This window comes from Lampetra fluviatilis, chromosome 25 (genome assembly GCF_964198595.1).
Source record: "Lampetra fluviatilis chromosome 25, kcLamFluv1.1, whole genome shotgun sequence".
In the NCBI taxonomy this organism is placed as follows: Eukaryota; Metazoa; Chordata; class Hyperoartia; order Petromyzontiformes; family Petromyzontidae; genus Lampetra; species Lampetra fluviatilis.
This window is the reverse complement of record NC_136299.1, coordinates 13,241,607-13,264,855: the sequence shown is the minus strand read 5'-3', so window position 1 is coordinate 13,264,855 and position 23,249 is coordinate 13,241,607. Positions and strand designations below refer to the sequence as shown.

Sequence of the window (23,249 nt, the reverse complement as noted above, 5' to 3'; positions counted from 1 at the left end):
ATAAATGGGATTTTCTGTGTAACAAATAAATAAGCATACAATCGAATAAGAGACAAATGAACGCGATGGATACTTAATAAGGTGAGATTAATTGTGACAATCGTTTCTTAATCTCTCGTGAAAAAGGAGTCGGGGAGAAACTTTTGATGAGTCATCTAAACTATCCATGCGGCCGTGGTGCGAGGCATGTTTCAGTCCCCGAGTGCAAGTAGGTGGAGGCTGCGTGGCGCCGTGATGGGGTACCCCCCTCGCGAGCAGTGAGCGGGTTATTGGGCACTCGGTCTTCATGTGCATGGTCGTTTATTATTTAGACCGCACCTCCCATGCAGACTACAGCTCTGAGAGCCAGAACATTGGGCTCTTTAGAATGGCTCAGTAAGGAAGAAATTGCGGACTAATTACGAATGTTCAAAAACAATACAGTACTGTATCGACAATAAACACGACAAACCAGAATAAACACAATTTAAAAGCTCAACTGTTCTGGAGACTGCTCGATATTTTTCTCCAATTCATTGGCGTTATCTTCTTGGTTCTTTCGGTAAAGTCACGTAGAAGGGAAGTAATAAAATAATAAAAATAAAACATAATAAAACAATTCTCACGACGTTTCGGCCACAACGCAAGCGGCCATCCTCAGGCGAAGAATGAAACACCCCAAGCTTGGAGCGTATATTTAAGCTGGGTTAGAGGGGGGGGAGGTGGGAAGAAGAGCGCCTAAACAAAATAATTTGCATATCAAGAGGAATTCAGCATATGGAAAATGCGTAGGAGGTGGGCGGGGGGGGTTCCAAATCAATACTATGCCCGTGCATTATGCAGGATTAGCAGCATCAAAGGGGGGGGGGGAAGGGGGGGAGCATTAACAAAGGAAAGGAATGTTAATAGTATGTAGCTGTAGTTACTAAACAACCACGTAAAAAACTACAGTATAAACTGCATGACAAACTAAAGTATAAACTACATAGCATCATCAGTAAACTTACTATACTCTACAATAAGCTGAGTTACTAACAGTAAGTAATACATGAAAAATTCTACGTTGTAAAAAATTATATAATATGCTTCCATCTAAACTTTATTCTCTTACATCACACGCGTCTATACCGTACTATATACTTCCATAGGCAAAACCAACATTAAATTACATACTGTATTGCTATAAACCACCCTATACCTTATACATTTTTAATATAACACTATGTATTATTCTACCCACCCTAATGTGTATCAAAATGGTTTATTACGTCCTTCCAGTGATTGCAGTGATTGCAGTGATTGCTAAGCCAGAATCCATCTTCTCGGTTAAAATTGTCTCTGTGTTTGTAAATGTGGATCGCCTCATGTACGAATCTCTCATGATAGCCAGATGGCTTGCAGGCTATCATGAGAGATTCGTACATGAGGCGATCCACATTTACAAACACAGAGACAATTTTAACCGAGAAGATGGATTCTGGCTTAGCAATCACTGGAAGGACGTAATAAACCATTTTGATACACATTAGGGTGGGTAGAATAATACATAGTGTTATATTAAAAATGTATAAGGTATAGGGTGGTTTATAGCAATACAGTATGTAATTTAATGTTGGTTTTGCCTATGGAAGTATATAGTACGGTATAGACGCGTGTGATGTAAGAGAATAAAGTTTAGATGGAAGCATATTATATAATTTTTTACAACGTAGAATTTTTCATGTATTACTTACTGTTAGTAACTCAGCTTATTGTAGAGTATAGTAAGTTTACTGATGATGCTATGTAGTTTATACTTTAGTTTGTCATGCAGTTTATACTGTAGTTTTTTACGTGGTTGTTTAGTAACTACAGCTACATACTATTAACATTCCTTTCCTTTGTTAATGCTCCCCCCCTTCCCCCCCCCCCCTTTGATGCTGCTAATCCTGCATAATGCACGGGCATAGTATTGATTTGGAACCCCCCCCGCCCACCTCCTACGCATTTTCCATATGCTGAATTCCTCTTGATATGCAAATTATTTTGTTTAGGCGCTCTTCTTCCCACCTCCCCCCCCTCTAACCCAGCTTAAATATACGCTCCAAGCTTGGGGTGTTTCATTCTTCGCCTGAGGATGGCCGCTTGCGTTGTGGCCGAAACGTCGTGAGAATTGTTTTATTATGTTTTATTTTTATTATTTTATTACTTCCCTTCTACGTGACTTTACCGAAAGAACCAAGAAGATGAATCCCTGCAGTCACGAAAGCTTTAAATCATTGGCGTTAATGATGTGCGGGTTCTGTCCTGGTGGCCACAATACAACTTCTCCTTCTGCTCTTGGACAAACCCCCTGCCACGCAGCGAGACCTTGCTCAACACGCCAAGGACACTGCGGTGTGAGCAACGTGATTGTAGAGTGGAGTGGTGGTGCCGTGGTTCGAGCACTCGACTACGAATCCAGCGTCCGAGTTCAATTCCCGCCCACGGTGATGGTGAAATCAGAATCGATCCTGTTAGGGGACCCGCTCCATCACCCACCCGCACAGACCGGGACGGTGAATTATGGTTAAACAATTATCATGACCAACACGGCGAGGGGAAGAGGCCTTTCTCCAGCAAAGGGTAGCGTTGACAAAGCCCTCTAACTGCGGATACATTTATCTTTAACATAATCGCAGGCCTTTTCAGTGGAATATTAACAGCATATGCCGATGACAAGGGGCACTAAAGAGAAGCACAATACCTCCGAGTACTCGTGCAGGTCCCCTTCACATTCATGCCACAATGCCAAGAAAGTGTCTAGAATTTAAGCCACGAGATTCACACAAAAAATCAATGCCGATGAAAGGGCCTTTTCTCGCTCGGCCGGTTTTCTGCCCTCACTTTCATTGGGCCCTAAAAGAGGCTTAAGCCGGTGAAGCCGCTCGTCGCGAAGCTCACTCACCGTGGCGAGGTACACACCTCGGGTTGCCACCTGTCCTGGTTTTCCCAGGATCATCCTCATTTTGAGCCGGCCATCCTGGGAGCTCCATAAGACTTCCCGGGACAGTAAAAATTCTCGATTTTGTCGTTTTCTTAATCATAATAACAATAAAGACAAAGATCACCGGTGTAGCCTTGAAGGACTGTTGGGGCAAGTGCTTTTAGCGAGCACCTATGAAGGCCGGGACCGCACACGAGGAGGTGGGTGGCCAGCACCACGCCTGGCCGCCTTTGTCTCCCTAGTGGCGATGTTTACACACCTCACTAGGTACTCATTTGAGGCCGAGTCTACCTAGGAAAGGCCCAAGACCGGTTGAGATAATCGTCACCGGTGCTGACCATGAGCGGGAATAGAACCCCGGTGGCCTGGTTCGGAGGGCTGCGAGCTAACTGCTGCACCACCGTTCCCCAGTAATGACAATAAACCTCTCAAGACAATGCATTTACATGCAGTTCTCCCTTCTCTCGTCATTGTGAGCTTTTTTGTATAACCATGACACATTCCTGGGTTGTTTAACACCTCAAGGAGGTGACACCTCGAGGTGGGGCACCATTTGTGAAGCTGCCGGCAGCGGTGAAGCTGGCGGCAGCGGTGGCGTGCGGCAGCGACGAGCCGTGGACGTTCGGCACGCGCCGTGAACGCCGCCAGCGGGAACACCATCCCTGGGTGAGCCACCGGTGAACCACAAAGGCCACGCGGACCTCCCACTCTATTTTCCATTCAAAGTGCACCACTTCGGGACTCAAAACCGCAGAGGCAGAGGGAGGTATTGTGGGCTATGTTGTGGTGAGAGAAATAAACTTTGGGGGGGGGGGGAAGCTCACAATTTCGGGCATTATCAGTGATCTTATTCAGCCGCCCGTGTGTGGTACACAGAGGTACAAAACGTTCACGTGAACAGACCCTTTCGATTTGAGCGTTCTATAACCGTAGGCCTCAAGGGTGTCATTGGCTTTCAGATTCGTGGCCAAGTGCCCAGGTAAGCTGTGAATCTGTCAAGCGTGCTTTATTTTTAGCGAAGCAAACTTATTCGAGGCTTCCTAGTAATACAAATGTGCAATAATAATTTATTGTGATCCAAGATTTCTCTGTCTGTGCATAGTGAAACAGTAAGATAAAGGAGCTGTCCTGACATACCTTGCTCACATCACTGCTGGCAGAAGGGCCTCCACTCGAAGAAGCTTTGGCCTACTCTTCCACACTGCCCAGACATCTGGGAAGAATTGGAAGTATCCACACTTTACTCCACCAACACCCGACCTGCCCCATCGACAAACTGTGGTGCACCTATTCGAACTCCTGGCTGGACAGAAGCTGGGTGATTAAACCTCCGAATCGCAAGTCCCAGTGTGCGAACCATTACTGCATGGCAGCATCCTCTATATGCACACGACTATGTATTTGTCTGCCAAAAATGTAATACCTTAATATAATGCATGTATTGTGAGCATAATACATATTTTAAATCAACGAGAAAGTTTCGATAAATGGCTACTTGAAATTATAAAAAAAAAACTTGATGAGAAAATAATATTGTTCTTTCAGCAATGTACACAATCTACCGCTTAACAACACGTGACGACAACACACACGCCTGGATCTAGACAAAGAAGAGATGCTGCGTCGTGTCTCATGCGACTCTGTTGCCCGTCTGCCAAAGGTTCTGTTGTGCAAGACAGTCGGAAAGCAGCGACCAAATAACACGGTGACATCCTCGTGAAGCAGGCGGAGGGGCGTATCTTCATTCAGGCCCATGACACAACCTCGTAAGCACATACTGCGGAGTTACAATTCACTTCCAGTGCAGCTATCAGAGACGTTTAAGGGGCACCTTCTTCAAAGCCGCTCTTTGTCGGTCCACTCCTGGACCAAGACCTTCCCACCCTATATTGATCACGTGCGTTGTTTGACCATACTTCACCACTTGGCTGAGAAAGGGTTGGTGAAGTAGAGGTTCCCAGACAGGGCCACATCAGATGTCCCTTCCCACTAGAGCTGTAATTTAAACGCAGGTCGCTGGGTTTGTATGGTGCAGAGCATTTACTCCCCACAAATGAACCTTATGGCGGGACCCCGGGTCCTGAATAAACGGAAGTCAATCTCGTAATTAATTAATTTACTTTTGGCGACTCCGTCCCACCGCCAACACGAACGTCGCGACCCGCCTGGCGCGGATCGTTCTGTTGTCGTGTCGTCCAAGCGCAGCGGCCAGGACGAATGCGCCCAAGAGCTGAACAAGCGAATGCACTCCATGCTCGGGTATGGGCAGGATCATAAGTCTTATCCAACGCTGCTCAAGCTGGCTACACCACTTAAGTCCTTTATTTGTCATCACGGTGACCTACCAATGTCTGCAGCCAGGATCAATCGATGGCAATCCTATTGCCTGCAGATAATTAACAGATGAGATGCGTTGCATCGTTAATTCCTCCTGTTTGATAATACTTCTCTTGTCCGTATGAATCTGTGTAGATAGGTTTTTTTTTGCGGTTAAGCCAGTCCCCACATACCGCTCGTATAAATGCGGATAAGAGGAGCGGCGACCCACTGCTCTGTAGAGTAACATTGGTATAAACGCGTGTTACATATGAAGAGCGCATTGAAAACGCGTACTATTTTATGTACTATTTACAAAGTGTGTTCACAAATCCACACTGAGAAACACGATGATTGACAGAGGGGTGTAAATTATGTTTTCGATAGTGTATTTAAATAGAGGTACTGCAGGTAAGTAGTTTTCAGTTTTAAAGGCATAGTTTAACAAGACAACACTTGCCACCATCCTTCAAACCCATTGGTGAAAAAGAGAAAAGTTTTTGTTTAAATTATAATATGTTGATGCGAGAGCCGGGGGCTTATGGGACCCCGGGGTCCCGCCGTATAAGGTTCATATACTTAGGGACATCAAAACCAAGTGGATTAACCATTAACCTGCTGCAGTCCGAACCCATGGGAAAGTTCGAGTGTGGAGCGTGCAGTTCGACAAACTCACAAGTCTATTATTAACAGAATTCTTAAAGTCAACTGACAGCACAAAGCTGAAACCCATGATATACTATGTAAACTATGATAAAATCATAAAATGTAAAGGTACAGCCCTGAAATTGGTTGTTCACACCAATGCTGGCATAAGGGCCTCCAATAGAGTTATATGTAAAGAGCCCCTCCAGAGGGCATTTGGCCTACTCTTTCACGCTGGCCAGACGTCTAGGAAGAGATAGGCTTACCCACACTTTACCCCACCAGATACTACCTGCAGATCACCTAAATGTGCCGTACTTATTTATACTTCTGAGTGGACAAAGGCGGGGGAGTGAGAGTGGGAGGGGTGGTTAGATTTAATGAAGTTCCCCAGTTGTGTAAACTGCCGCACCGGGAGAGTTAAGCGGAGCGGCGAGCTGCACAGCGCAAGTCCACGGCGCTGTGACCCCCACCCCAGGGCAGCGACCCCGTGGGACGTGTCGCTGTGACCCCCACCCCAGGGCAGCTGCCCCGTGGGACATGTCGCTGTGACCCCCACCCCAGGGCAGCGACCCCGTGGGACGTGTCACTGTGACCCCCACCCCAGGGCAGCGACCCCGTGGGACGTGCCGCTGTGACCCCCACCCCAGGGCAGCTGCCCCGTGGGACATGTCGCTGTGACCCCCACCCCAGGGCAGCGACCCCGTGGGATGTGCCGCTGTGACCCCCACCCCAGGGCAGCGACCCCGTGGGACATGTCGCTGTGACCCCCACCCCAGGGCAGCGACCCCGTGGGACGTGCCGCTGTGACCACCACCCCAGGGCAGCGACCCCGTGGGACGTGCCGCTGTGACCCCCACCCCTGGGCAGCGACCCCGTGGGACGTGCCGCTGTGACCCCCACCCCAGGGCAGCGACCCCGTGGGACGTGCCGCTGTGACCCCCACCCCAGGGCAGCGACCCCGTGGGACGTGCCGGCTGTGATTGGAATTTGGAAGTGAAAGGTTCAGCACGCCGCCTGTCCCGTCGCCAGAGTTACCAAAGCCACTACTCGGTGGGGCGAGGGCGCCGTGTCACTCGTTCCTCTCTCCACCAAGGCAACGCCAGCACTCATTCAGTCAGCGCTTCTATTTTATTTGAATCATCCTCTTAGTTGAGTCGACTATAGGAGTACAACATTGAGTCCGGTCTTAGTTATTAAAAGTCGGTGTGAGGGGGGGGGGGAACTTTCCCCATCCTCCCTTGCCCCCAAGCTCAATGTTATCACGACTTAAATTTTGACTTAATACTTTCGTGACTGCAGAAATTAATATTCTTGGCTCTCAGTTGTTTATTTATTTATTTGCTTTCTATTTACGTGAAGTTATCTTGACTACCAAACAGTGAAATCAGTAAAACACACATATATATATAGCCAATTACCATTCATCATCTTCCTAAGTGCCCTGCAGTCTCTTTTAAACACATTCCTGCGGAGGGAGCTGGTAGGAACGTTGGGTTGCTCGGTCAGTGGCCAGGGTCAACGGCGGCGTGGTGTATTCCGCAAATATGGCCGACTGTGAGGGCGGGCACAAGCCGGCATGAGTAGGTTAAACGTTGAGTTTTATAAGGGCACCACGGGGTGACCAGCCCCTCCCCACCCAGCCCCACCCCTCCCACCCCCCACCCAGCCCCACCGTCCCCACCCTCCCCACCCAGCCCCTCCCCACCCTCCCTACCCAGCCCCTCCCCACCCAGCCCCTCCCTCTCCACCCAGCCCCTCCCTGCACGACGGACAGACACAATAATCCCGTGTGCGCTGGTGTAACCAGGAGGTTCCTACCAGTATGTTACTATAGTATATCAGTATTGATATCCATTCACTCAGATTAATTAATCTAAGCACTAATTATTCACACTTTGGTCTTTGGTGGGCAGTAGTCATCATCACGCTTGATGATGCTCATCCACTGACCCACTAAAATTGAATAAAAACACTTTGAATATTTTCACCATAATTTTGTTAGAATATTAACACTCGGCAAATACAAGAAGTCATCCAGCAGAGCTGCCAGAACCAAAGCAATATAAAAATTGTGGTAGAAAAACTGGATACAAAGGAATAGTTCAGTGAATTAAACTTTTACTGAGACCTACAAAGTTTTCATATGGATCAAAGCCAGGTCAGAGTATCTCTCTGATAAAACATGCAGTGGGTGGTTCTCACATCCATAGCGATACATGGCCCTGAAACAGTGGCGTACACTCCACAATCCAATGGTAGAGGTCTGTATTTTTACAAGAAGATGACTGATGACTCGTCACCTCCGAAGGAGTAACCGGTGTATTGGCCCGAGAAGGATGATGGATCGAGTCGACCTGGAACCAGGAATTTAACGTACAACCAGCCAATTCTGATTCGGGAATTCTGACAGTATTATACAAACCAGACACGTTAAATATTCGGAAGAAAAACGTTATATAAAGACGTGTTTTTTCACACACAGGTGGCACGCCTAAGATGGGTAAGTAAAGCCATCAGGGTCATCCATTTCCAGAATTCAGTTTCGAGCCCAAGGGAATTTTAAGCTCCCCGGGTGTGGAGAGTTCAACAACCCCCAGTTCTCACATTCATCATTTAAAAGGATAAAAATCCCATGATGGTCATTCGATGCTGTACATTCATTTATTGGCCTTGAGATCTATGCCTGTGATTCAGCCAGGCTGACACATGATAGCATGCGCATGGTGGATAACCCTTCTCCCCAGTGGATGCAATGTTTCTCTCAAATGATCCATTCATTCTCACAAAGAGCACGGTGTTTACAGAACTGATGGGAAATGAAAGCTCAATGAAATGCGGCTCCCATTGCAAAAGTTAACTTCTTACTTACGTTTGTTAATATGATCATTTGCATATCATACCAGCTCCAAGGGTGACGTTATCCCTTACATATAGCCTAATTAGCTCTCTTTAAACCCAGACAAAGGGATATTCTTACTAAACGCGTCTCTAAATATTTAATCTGTTGACATTTCTGCACATTGTCATAACAATAGACAAAAGCGAACTACTTCGATTAAGAGGTTAAAGATGCAGCCCTGCAATTGCTTGTTCATGTCACTGCTGGCTGAAAGACTTCGACATGGAGGGCCGCTGAAAAGCCCTTCAGGGGGTATTTAGCCTTCTTGTCCAAGCTGGTCTCGAAATCCGTGGGAGTCCCCACACTTGACTCCACACTCGTGAGCTGCTGATCGACCCACACCTCTAATCTCCCCGCACCTCCGATTAGCGCGGTTGGCTATGCCCGGTGCGAAAGAAGTTGAACGTGCATACGACGAACTACTGTGTACCCATCCGTCCTGCTGTGTGCACAGATAGATGGGGAGAATTAAGCAACTTTTCCGATGACGGAAGATCGAAGCGATGACCCCTGGATTGCAAGTCGACCATGCTAACCATGACACCACGGGAGCATCCACCCTGTTGTATTTCTATTGAATTAAATAGACGAATGCGAACCACAGTTATGATGCTTCAATAAATAGCTAGTAAGTGGCGATTTAATAATTACATCTGTTCTTATTCTTTGAACATTCCTTTAAAATTTCTTCATATACCACTCTGAACAACAATATAAGACCCCGTTCACATCTCGACAAAATGCATTGTCTGTTCTCCAAATTTTCTAAAAGGAGGCACACACGTTATCAGATAAAACGAATTTCAGATAAACGAGTTTCACTAACAAGTGAAATCAGACGAATAGAGTTAAAACCGCTCTCTAAATGAGGCCACTGGTTTGTTATTGTTAAAAAGCCACCTTACTAAAGCACGCAGATACTGATGTCCGTCAGTTGACCAGATGATGGCCTTCTCATGTATTAACCAAACAGCTCGAGTGGCAAATCAAATTGATTGCCCAACACCCACAAAAATAATAACACTCATTATTCAGGAATCAACACATTCATATGCACCACACTCAAACAACAGGCAAGATGAATGCGATACATACTGGCAGTATGCCGGATAGCACCTAGGCCTGTAGACCCACGACAGCCTGACCATTCAAAGGACAACCAGAGCTTCCACCCCAACTCCAAACCTCTTCTGCAATCTGCTTTGTACGTGTACAGCCCTTTGTCAATCCACTGGGGGGCGAGGACCCATCCACAATATATTCGTCATGGGGAGGTTGTTTAACTATTATTCACCATGCTGGTCAGTTCAGTTTAACACGTAGGCTATCTAAACCCAAAAATCGTTGATTATGGTCAGTTCAGGTTGGTGAAGGTGGCAAACATAGAGTGGGGAGCATACAAGTATGGCACAACAACACAGCCCTGCGGTCCGACATTGCACTCCACGTCCTGGGACCTTCTTCAGCAACTGCAGAGTGGTTTATGGGCCCCATCAATTATAAAAAAAAATTCCGGATGCTGCTGTTCTACATTAGCCAGCCAATGTTCATGATTTTCTTCATCAACTTTCAATAAGCGAGGGAGAATGTAAGCTACTCCATTGCGTTCCTTGGAGAGGCTCCCGGCAGGTGCAGTGAAACGTCGGACTTCATGCCAAACAAAACGAAGTACAACCTGAATGCACATCAGAGAGCAGTACTCTAAAGCCATACCGCGAAAATCTACGGAGCCATTTCTTTATTTCCTACATTTTAAAGTATCGGTAAAAAAGGCTGATGATATGTAGCACACAATATTTCTGGATCACCAAACACCAATGAATGTAAATGGACGAATTATTACAATGCAGGACTTTCCTGAAAACGAGTTTTCAGACCCAGTGAGGCTTTTTTATGTAAAGAAAGGGCAGCATCACTATGATTACTATTATGATGATGCTTATATGCCAAATTGCTGGCAAATCCTGTAAGAAAGAGGCTCTCCCAGTTGTGCCACATCCTGGTGTTTTAGACGATGACTCATCGTGGATTGTCCATACATACGCTGTGTCATCCTTATGCAGATGACAAATAGGCTGATTAACTTTCATGTAAATTACTGTTATTGGGCACGAATCTTAATCTAAATCACACTGAAAGGTGGTGGCCTATTTACGCAATCAAAATTTGTTCTCCACAGGTCCCACCTGAAAGCCGATCATTAGCCACGATTTCACACGTGCAGACAATTTCAAAGTGTTGCCATCGAGACAATTGCCACTCATTTACCAACCCACCGAACTGTTGGTTTACATGTCATGTTATTTGTTCCTTTGACTTTGTTCAGCTTTCAAAGCAGAACCAGATGATTAATAGAACAAATTAAAATAACCGTCCATGCGTGCCACATTTGTATTCACTCTAAAAACGTATGTCTCGTGGAAAGGCAATGGAAACTTAAATTGAACAAAATTCCAGAGTTCTAATTAGTTTAAGAAGGCAAAAGTGCTTCCCTGCAATGTCATGCTCATGCAACTGCTGGCGGAAGGGCCTCCTATACAGGAAGCTTAAGAGAGCCCCTCTAAAAAGGTATTTGGCCTACTCTTCCACGCTGGCTATAAATGTGTAAGAGGCGGGAGGACGCATACTTCAACACCACCACACACACTGCTCTGTACCCATTCGCACTGTGGGGTCGATGGGGGGGGGGAGTTATTGTTGAAATTTCCACGCCCCTTTCAACGGTCATCGCATTAATTAAACCACTAAATAATATCGAGAACTTGCTCAAAGATAAGTTTCGATACCGATATTGAGTTGTGCTCACTGGATTTTTTCTCCACTTGTTATGATTTTTTTTTATTATGCCTTAATTGGAGATTGTAAACATTTCTTGGCGTCGTTTTAAGAAATTTATCATTCCGTGTCAATACGGAATTTGGGCTCGGATGCTAAATTTGCGGAATCTTTGTGAGCAATTTAACACTCCACGCTTTTGTTTGGCTTAGACATGTGGCTGGCCATATAACCACTTTAAAGATATCATCTCTGGGTTTAAATGTTCTTTCCAAGCTGTACTTTTTTATGCAACTATTGCTATTTTAGGGTGTATGTGTTGAGACTTGCCTTTTTAATTATTAACAGGATGAGAGAAAACTTGCTAAGTAATGAGATATTTAACAACAAATACAACAATAAAAAAAACTTGTGCATAAACGAAACCCATGCCAATACTGCCAAAATGTGTGAATATTAGCTTATTAAAACAGCCAAGTAAATACTAAAGAGGACATTTTCATATTTGGATTCTTGGGATTAAGTGAAATTAATACATTGGATAATGTCACCAAGACCTTTCTAGTGTAGGGGTGTTAGAGAGAGAGCCCGTTATGCATGGCAGCCTATGGTAAACAAACACAGTAGGCGGGGCTACATGTGTGCACAAGCAGGTGCCCTCTGCGACGTCCGCGCCAGACACCCTGGGGGGTCGATTCGGTCGTTATGATCCCCCGGGGCCCCACCCCTCAGGGAGGGGTTCGGTATAAAAGGGGATTGTATCGAAGGGCTCGAGAGTGATGTTGAGCTAAAGAAGAGGAGGCGGAAGACGTCTGAGATAGAGCCCTGGACTCCCCCTGGTACGCCGTCCTTATCAGGACCGCGCAGGCTCGAGCCAGTGGCGTGGTACCAGAGCCAGAGCCAGTGCTGGTCTGGACTCTGGGTACCGGGCCCGACTGACCAGTGTCGGGCCAAGATAGCCTCCCCTAGCCCATTAGTGGAGGACTCAGAGGCAGGCTAGGGTTAGCTAGAGAGGTGTGTCCTCAGATAGACGGGTGAGGGGGCCGATACCCCCTCAAATGTGTATGTCACAACGTTGGTGTTAAATAAACAAGTGTGCCTCCAACTCCGGTGTGAACGAGTCGTGAGCGTTACTACACTAGGAACGAACAACATTGCATCCATTCCGTTTTATACTTGTACCGCATATCGTTTGGAATGATGTCCGACGTTCCGTATTGCTTCAGCGCGACCGCTAAACCTACACAATAGAATAGCCAAACGATAGTTGTGTGAACGTCATTTCACGAATTTTCCATTTGGACAAGGTCAACTTATATCGAGACATGGACTTTTCTGTTTACTTTCCTCGGTCAGCATTTCTCATAGAAAAGCATTCGAATGTTTTTGTAACAGTTTTAAAACTTCTGTAATTATACAAATTACATTAAAGTCTTCGAAATGTTTATTTTTGACTTGTGATTATACCAAAAGGAAATATAAAGTTTAATTAGAGACTGCAACATATTAATTTGCCACATGTTAACTGCTTGAGTATATATTTATTAAGTTCAAAACGAGCAAAATACGTTTGTGTTCTCAAGTTGATCATTTTGGCAAGCTTCCATTACATTAGCGCCTTTTAGAAATCATTACCATTCACTCTCCACAGAGACGCATTATTCCAATCGCATTCACTCACCCATTACATTTACATAATAAACACCCATTCCTCAGTTATTTGAGTTTCATTTGTATTCACATTTTATATTCCTTTCCTAGTTCCTGACCAGGGGTGGAGATGTGGTGCAGTGGTTAGTGCACTGTGCCATGAACCCAACGATCCGACTTCAATTCATGGCCACGGCTAATGTCTGTGGTCAGTGATATCTGAATGGTGAAGTTTGGTCAAGCAACCCACTTGACTAAGGCAGTGGACTGTTAAAAGTGTGGTCTGTAATTATTACCATTATATTTTATGACCCATTCATAAATTATTGGTATAGAAAATTAAAGTTAAGGATTTCTGATAAACATTCATAAATGCTCACATGATAAATTACACATTTTAAGATCAACATTCTTCAGCTAATAATAATATAACCTCAGCTCATTAAGACAACGTGACATTTTATTTAGGTCACATTGGGCCATGAGGTGATAAACAAATGTAAACATGGTAAATCTAGAGCTATATAGGGCCCTATCTATCCAACGGTATTTACGAAGTTCAATTCCTTATTCTGCCTGCGCATGCAAAACAAATGTTGCACAGCCAAATTGAGACGTACAGATAATGTCAGACAGACTGTGCACTTTGCCTAACATCCCTTGATGATTGATTAAATGACTTCCGCACCAATTCGAGGGAAGTAAACAGTATTATTCATACAGAGTGAATAGCTTCCAACCACAAACATAACAGATTAACACCACTGGCACAGGCCGATCAACGCAATGAGTACGACTATCGCGTAGGTTGTTGTGATTGCGCAAATCAACACCACTCTCCGTTGTTTTCGGGTTGTACTGCCGGTTCTTGGGCCTCATGTCCAGCGATTCACTCCTTGTGCGGAACAGAAATGTTCTTCCAGGATGAGAAGCTCTCAGCTCATGGAGTGAAATGTCACAAATTATGCCGTTACAACCCGAATACGCATCAGACTTGTTTGAGCAGACACATGCTTTAGATTGTCACTTTGAAGTCTAACATTAACTTTAGAAATTGGTCATTCAAGGGTTTTAATAAATTCAAATCCGTGCGGAAGTTATCCACAAACACAAAAGAGTACTTAATGTATTCATCGATACTCATGGATATGACATATCATAGCTCAAAAGGAATACAAAGTGCACTCAACATCCCAGTTGACCTGTTGTTAATGCCCTAATCATATTTATTTTAATATGACATTAAATATGACATACAAACTGTAAAACTAAATCAAAGAAAAACATTCACAAAACTATAGAATTTCGATGGAGGTAGTTTATACATAGTGATGTGTATTACTGCCATACACCCCTGAAGGCCATATAGATAACTAATTAATTAAATATATGGCTTTAATATTACCATGCCCTATGCCAAGGTAAAGTGATGGCTAAAGCTACGACTTTACCTCGATATAAATCTAATTAAGGCATTCAAAGGTCAAATGGGATGTTGGGTGCAATTTGTATTCCAATGAGCGAAAATACGCCCTTTCACTCATATTCATGAGTATGCATGAATACATTCATCATTTGTAGTTGTGGATAACTTTTGCACGGATTTGAATTGATGAAAATCCTTCAATAACCAGTTTCATAAATGAACGTCAGGCATCAAAAGTAAAAGTCTACAGTGGGTGTGTCTGCTTCAACAGCGAGGTAGCTACGGCTTTAATTTATCAAATACCAAATTATCTAAATTATCTACAGAATGTATCACAGTGCTCCAGTATCATCAACCACGACAAAGAAGTAGCTTTTGGGGAGGGAGGGGGCCAAAAGCCCCCCACGTTACCCCGTGGGCCTTGCTGATAGACATGAGTTTAGAGGTGTTCTTATTTGGAACGCTGCAACCAATTTCAATATTCAACAAAACACAGTGTCAGAAACACGTCATCAATTGCACCATCGCAATCGGTGGTGCAATTGCCACTCGGCCTTTTGAAAACACCATGGAAGGGCAGTATAACTAAACAATAAGGAAAACACACACGACTTGTATGTCTGATCGTGCTTTCCGAAATCCACATGGCGACACAATTGTGATCTTAAGTGGGTTCACAAGCGCTGCGAGGTAAATTATGACATCACAACATTACGATAATTGAGCCACCACATTTAAATATAGCGGCAGCAATTATGGGGAGCACGTCTCCCAGGCAATTACCCATGCCAACTTTCTATTACCAGTGTGACCTTGAATTTAGATAATCTATTAGCAATGCCGAACATTCAGAATGGGAAAAATAGGGCTTTCACATTGATGACAATATTAAGCATATTCCACACATAATTATTTTGCAATGTGAGATGTTGTATTTGCCGATTCACGAGGAATGTCACCGATCTCGTCAGATCTCGGAAGTTAAGCAGGGTTGTGCCTGGACGGTGTTTGGATGGGTGAGCAGCAAGTTTAAACGAAGGGGCTACATTGTGGGCAGCAGAGAGCAGTGCAGCAAAATCGATCGTTGTACTGTACATCTATGCTCCAAAGTCTATGCTCCCACCTTGACAAGTCGCACTTTACCATCTTGGTGAAGTATGGTTAAACAGTAATGGGTACAACACAGCTGGAGGTAGGGTTGATGGATCGTTCATATCAAGCATGCAACGTGCAGCCGTGTGGATGGTGGCAAGGTGCCCATATGGAGCAGCACAGCAAGGAGGCTTCTGGCAGGCTATCTGCGCTGTGCCGTTTGAGTGTTCTCATCTCATACACCTCGATTTCCTCCCAGGAGTCTGGAATGTAGTAAGCATCCTGGACTCACTTGAGGAAGTCGTGACACAAACGAAGGTTTGTATGTGTAAATAATGAACAAAACTGTCATAATTTAGGGCCTGTTGTAAATTCGCTGTTGGATGAAGGCCTGCCTGTGACATGTCGGTCTCGGTGGTAGTTGGACTATACTTCACCACAGTGGTCAGTGCGGATTGGCGAAGAGTGGGCCCAGGACCAGTTTAGAGAACTCGCCGCTGATGTTAGCAGCAGCCCGGAATCGAACACAGGTGGCGAGGTTCATGGTATAACACATTAATCACTGCGCCACCACTACATCCAAGAAAGAAGCAAAGCAATAGAGTAATATATATTCTAGATACCATATTCATTGGCAATATAAAATGCAATAACGTATACTCTAAGAGAACGATCGCGCGAGCACGTGACCCTTACTAAACAAACGCATTTCACTTGTAAGCTCTCCATTAGCTTTTCTGATTGACTGCAGCAACAAGACCCCCACATCCACTCTGCCGTGACCATTAATTAGCCTTTGCGGTCTCGCTGCACAAAGGGATCAGTGGGTCCCCGATTCAAATACCGAGATGAAGCGCTGCTGCGACCACACAAATGCAGCGAGCGCCACGTGATTTTCAGGAAACATCTGATACCCGTGGGCCCGGCACTAGGCTGCAGTTTTCATTGAGCCCTGAAGGCCAGTGGAGTGGCACCTCGACCTGCAGCAGGGTACAGCTTGGTGCTGCTCAGCTGCGGGTGAGAGGCGGACGAGCGTCTAACCTCAGGGCACAGATGGACGCTAAGATCGTTTGTATGGACGGGAGGGACAGCGGTGTGTTGTGTTGCGATTGTGTTGTGTTGCGATTGTGTTGTGTTGCGATTGTGTTGTGTTGCGATTATGTTGCGTTGTCATTGGCCCTGACACTCATTAGTTCGGCTTTCACTGCCGTAAATTTAGCCAGAATTTTTTAAAATTCCATTTACTCATAGCACGAGTCCAGCTGATGACAACCAACGCAATGTTTGTCAAGTCTTTGTCTGTCGAGGTATGTTTCAGTCATTCTCTTCGTCTAATTGACGATCCCAGTCAAACATTTATTCCACTCTTAGTTATGAAGTGTTTAATTTAAAATGATTTAATCTGGGTCTTTGTTAAGACTCATTGATTTGTCTCATCAGAGTCAGTCAGTCTTAGGCCTTTGGTGGGCAGTCAGTCACCAGCAAGACTGACAATTTTCATCAAGTGAAAGTCATCGTTGACAAGATAAAACAAAACAAAAACCTCTAAATTGATTTATATTTCCATCACTGATTTTGTAAACAAATAAAAACACCACTCTTCACTGTTTGGATTTAATTTGTAACGTGAGAACCCATTTTATCCAATGATATTAAGCGTTTGCATTGTGGACTTGGGAGTTTCTCACACCAGACATAAGTGCTTCAGACTGGCATTGTTCTCAGAAGCAGTCCTTTGCAAAAAAAACGTGGCATCTTCTAAGTTATTATAGTTTTCAAACACAAATGCCTTTATAGCAGAGAACCCAAGGCAGCTGCATAAATCTAAGTCCAGAAACTTCTAATAATTTGCAGTTGGCTAAAAATAAATCCTATTGTCCAAGTTTGGAAATGTCTTTCAACTAGAAAGGGCCATATATTACACACCAGCAGAGATTATATTAGACACTGGTGATTTCTCTCTGTGGATTGCAAATTGGGTTCTAGAAACAGACAAATGATGTTCAATTCCGTGCAAGACATTTAAACTGTAAATAAAGTGCCCAGGCTGTTGTACACCACAGTGGGACTACTCTCCCATGCTCGGCCTGCGGTGCCCTGCGGGCTTCCCACGCACACAGAGCCACCGCGCTGGCACGGCTCGGCGGGCGCCCGTTCACCGCTTGCTGCAGAGGTTCAGTGTTCAAATCCAGTGGCTGCCCAGATTAACAATACGGAATGGATGACCCGTAACATGACGTGCTATCTGCTCTACGGTGGACGTTAAAGATCCTGTGACGTCTTTCTCGAGAGGAGGCCGCTGTGGGGCCGCGTCACGGTCTAAATCTGCCACTAAAAAATGTACAAATTACCTGCAAGGTAACTCGATTGGAATGTACGCACCAATCGTCGCCCCCTCCCCTGAAACCCCCCGCCCCCTACCACCACCCTCGAAGACCCCCCCCCTGCCCCCCCCCCCCGCCCTCCCCCCTGCTACTGGGGAAACGTGACGGGTCCCTCCTGAAAAGAGTCACGAGACTCGGTGAGGCTTTCCTGGGTAAACAAGCAGAGTAATGACATTAATGTCATACCAGGAGTAGCAGTTAAAGACAGTCTCAATAATCGTCTAAAAGCCAGAATCTTTGGAGACGTTTTCTCTATGTTGCTTACATGTGTCACGCACGAAGTAGCCCCTAATCATAATGTATGTATGTCGAACTTCTTTCGCACCGTACGTAGCCAACCATGCTAATCAGAGGTGCGGGGGAAGAACAACAAACTAAACACACGAAAAAAAGAGTTTTCAATCGAGACGATCTAAAAGTTCAGAGCTCCGGTGGCTTCCTAATATCCGAAGAGCATTCCAGACGGCCACAGAAAAAAAATCAGAAAGCGCACATCGCAAGTAGGTTGTGTGCTGACGACACCCCCATTAGCATGCTTCTGGCTTGCGCAGGGGGTGCGTTACGGGCACCACCGTCGCGCGAACGCTCGCCAGCATGCACGTGGTGTCCTTTCCTCGTGAACAAATGCGACAATCGGAGACGATGCTTTGTGCTGGAAAGTGCATCTCGTTTAAGAGCACATAAAACAAACCGAGAAACCAGCACATTTCATTGCAGCGAGTCTATCGTGCGTTGCGTGTATACCGAGTGGCTTATTGCTAATGCTCGTGTCCTTGTCTTTGTGTGTAGAGTACCAATAAGTGGTAAATCAGTGTGTATGTAGGTGGCCGCAGAAAGGTTTTTAAGAGACACTGCGCTTTGTTTTGTGGTTTTATACTCGGGGCTCTGTGGTCTCCGATGCGGTCCACAACAGCGCTCTGAGAGGAGCGTCAGTAATGGCACCGTGCACGTGTGTGTACGCACGACCGGTGTGTACGCAAACACGCTAATGCCGTTTTATGTGCAGTGCGTTTATGCACCAGCGTGCCATGCTGCGCTCCGTCTGGCCAAGCTGCACGGAAAACAAGAGAGCATCAGCGGCCCACGTGATGCAATCTGGCCGTGGCTGGGCGGTACAGCGAGCAGCTCGATGCCGGAAGGTTCGGCGTTAGAATCCCGCCGTGGGGTTATCTCGGACCACCATCCCTCCGATGTCAATAAAAATGTGTTGGGAAGCCAAGCAGCGGGTGTTATGCGAGTAGACTCGCCCCCGCTATAACCACCGGCTCAGAGCACCGCCCCAACACTCATTGAGCAGAAAGTCACGTTGACGTATTCTTGTTGTGCTGTATAATGGCACGAAATCCCAGGGGAGGACGTGCGCTTGGTGGACGGTGAGGGCTTGACAAGGCCTCCGTGGGTTGACGATGGCCGACGAGACGGTGCGTATCTGTGTTGTGTGTGCGAGGTGGTATGGCGTGTGGGTGCCTCTGGGTATTTGCAATGCACGCGTGATGATTCGCACCATTGGTTCTGATGATAACAGAGTTCGTCTGTCACGATTCTTAAATGCAAATTATATGGAATAAGATATATTTGAATAGATACTGGATATCAGTGATACCATCTCAACAAAGTTTATTAAATGGGTTTATTCACACCGACGGTTTGATGATTATACTGTGTGAATGTGTGTGCACATGAGGCGGGAGGGGTAATATCGTGGTCAGTGTGCTGCGCTACGAACCTAGCAACCCGAGTTTGTTTTTTGCTCATGCCACCGCCAGTGAAAATTATCTGAATTGGTTCTGGGCCTCCCCTAGATCGACTCAGCCTCAAATGAGTACCTGGTGCGGTGACTAAACATCGCCACTAGGGAGACAAAGGCGGTCAGGCGTGGTGCTGGTCACCCATCCCTCGTCTGCTGTGCCGGCCTTCATAGGTGCTCGCTAACAGCACTTGCCCCAACAGTCTGTTAAGGCTATACGGGGGATCTTTGTCTGCGAGTTCATGTGTGGGGAAAAGTGGCACAGCAGTTACTGCACTGCCTACGGACCCGACTACAAGGATATTGTTCCCAAACCATGGAAAGTGGTAACAGAGCCTGTCATGAGTCTCCCCTGCCCAGTTTGCACAACTTCAGCACTGGGGAGACACAAAGTGAACAGGCGTGGTGCTGGCAACACCAACCCTCATGCCCCGGCCTTAATATGCCTTAATAGGGGCTCACTCACCAGCACTTGCCCCAACAGTCCGCATGGCTGTACGGGGATCTTTATCTCTGCGTGCGTGTGGGCGTCTGTCCATACGTGTGTGCGCGAGTGCTTGCGTTTCGGTCCACGCTCACGGTCATAATTAGAGCGCGCGCGTGTGCGTGTGTGCGTGTGTGCGTGTGTTTGTGTGTGCGTGTGTCAAGTTCTGGGTGACCTTTAAGGGAATGGCTCACGTTGAATTATTGGTAACATTACGGATAGGATCTGTGAAGTGCAGGCTCCCTTCCTCCACGTCATCGCGGATGAAAGCAGTTCTGCTGCACGAGAATGAAATGAACTCTGTGCAACTACTGGCTACCGACTCGGTGCTGAGCCTGCTGTTTGCGTGCAACTGTGTATTTACAGGTTTCGTCATCGGCATAATCCGCAATTGTCACCTTGCTGAAGGGAAAAAAATATATATTTGTCAATGTCCATGTTTGTCTCTTCGGCATATGAAACACTTCGTGGCCATGTCTACTGCAGTGTTTGGGGCGTCCTCATGTCCACGGCAAGCAAAGCAGCTGGGCTGCTGGTGCGAGCGAGTGGTGCGTGCGTACATGTGCGCGCGTGTTCGTTACGCGCGCGCGTGTTCGTTAGGCGTGCGTGCGCGTGTTCGTACCAATGGTGGTGATGACTGTGCCGGCGAAGAAGAAGGCACTCCCCAGGTCCCAGTGGCTGTTCTGGCTCGTGGCGTTACCCGAGGGGTTCACACCGGCACTGAGGGCAGCCGCCACATTCTGCCAGCGAGAGACGCAATCAATTACGACTACACGTGATCTCTCGCGACATCCGCCCATGGGGATACAAATATAAATAAATGACAGGAAATTAACATCTCGCTAACAACAACGGACTTCAGCTTGAGCCAGCGCGCGCCAGCTAAATTGATAACTATGTTATTTCTCCAATTTATTTTTGGGTCGTACCGTGCGATGTTCGACGTTTTGCTTCACGCCTGCCAAGCTTCTTCGGGAATTGGACAGAGAGAAGCTCCCAGCGCGCGGAGCGAAACGTCAGACATCGTGCCGGACAACACGCGGCACAACCCAAATACACGACGATAAATTATTTGGTGGAATTCTGCTAATTCAGTATGGCCATAATTATCTTCATGATCAGCCATCATCTATCACTGGTGGACGATGGCCTCTCTCAGCCACTGCCATCTCTCATGGGTCTGCGATGCAACAATACATTGACTCTTCCACGTCTCCGATATCAACGTACTGGTGAGCTGAAGCAATAATGATTGGTGCATAAAAACACTTGAGCAAGTAACATTTTTATTTTCCATAACACAAGTTTTTTTTGGGTTAGATCGCGTAAATATGAATGTGTCGTTAAACCCACAACCACCCGACACAGCCAATTAGTAATGTTTGTCACGTAAACAGAACGAGCCAATTCGTTACTAGAACAGCACGACGGTGTGTTCGAGAGTAAATCCACAACATTTACCATCTCGGTAAACACGGCTAGCATCATCAGGCAGACAGCCAGACTTGGGTTAACAACACATTTATATTTACACGATCTAACCCAAAAAAAACTGTATTATAGATGATATTGGTCAGGAAAGCCTACTAAGCGTTAAACAAGCATTTTAATCTCTTTGGCTATGTCGGGGGTGGAGGGCTTATGACTTAAACCTGGCCAGATCATTACATCGCCTCACCCAAATCCAAATCAATTGATGTCTCTTATTAGCTGTATTAAATCTACGTGTGAGTATTGAATCTACGTGTGAGTATTACATCTACGTGTGAGGCTTTCTGATCTATGTTGGAGCAAACGATACACACCTCGTTATTTAATGGTTTTAAACATTTGTCCGGACTCCGCCGACGAGATCCGTGCAGGAGGGAGATGACGACTCGTGACATCGAATGAATGTGAAGGATGGCGACGGCGTGGGGAAGCCTTCATCCAGCAGTGGATAAAGAAGGGATGGATGATGATGGTGATGAGTCACACAAATAAATGACTGCCTAATCCAGCCCCTTGCTTTGCTCTCAAGATTATTGTAAAATCCCCTCCAGCTATCTACATCACTGGATGGCAAACCACAATCCCCGTGTGTTCATGGTGGCAACCGAGAAGTAACAAATCAGTGGAAGCTGCGATTCACTTAAAACAAGTCACGCCTTTTAAGGGAAAGCATCGCAAAAAACATTGTTCCCATCATTATTATTATTCTGATTACCAGTGATTGAATTTCAGCCTGATCAAATGAGGAATTATCATGGCACACGGTACCCATCTCACCTTATTTGTTAACACGATAGTCGGTGTGTCCTCACTAGGATTACAGGGACATCGAGTACATTGACACAGGAATATTACGGATAGGCATACCTCGTACACTCGTGGCGATAGCGCCCTCATGCCGATAATCCCTACTGCAAGCAGACCCAACAGCATTCCGCTAAAATATCAAGTGGGAGATTATATCCCTGATTATTACCATGATCAAGAGGAGCGCGGGACAAATATTGTATCCTAAAAACGAAAGCATGTTACAAAAGCCATTTGGTCAATCTGAGCTCGTCTAAAGCACCTTAATTCAACGCACGACTACGGGCTAGAGATGGATAAGGGAGCTCAAATTCTAAATGTTGGCTGCATTGGCTGTCTGTGCCAGGCGTCTGTGTGCGTGCGAGACGTCATGACGCAACTACGGAGTGGATGTGCGAGTCACTGCGAAGGGGGGAGGCCGTCTGTCTGTGGGTTCTTTTTGTCGTCGTTGTGTCAGCGCCTTTGCACAACTTGAAACGCAATCGTCCGAACGCAGGCGCACAAATGTTTAAAGGTTTCGCTGAAAATCGATTCCTTTGCTACGATCAGCGGCCAAGGTTTTATACATCACGTGGACTATTAACAC

General features: G+C 45.9%; 1 protein-coding gene across 1 annotated transcript in view; it reads right to left on the bottom strand.

Moving 5' to 3' along the window:
- Window positions 1–23,249, bottom strand: part of LOC144941840 (potassium channel subfamily K member 2-like) — a 151,189-nt gene that overhangs the window by 106,577 nt on the left and 21,363 nt on the right. The window contains exon 4 of the mRNA XM_078868326.1: window positions 20,988–21,105. Within this exon, the coding sequence (XP_078724452.1) occupies window positions 20,988–21,105 (118 nt within the window). The remainder of the gene's footprint in view (window positions 1–20,987; window positions 21,106–23,249) is intronic.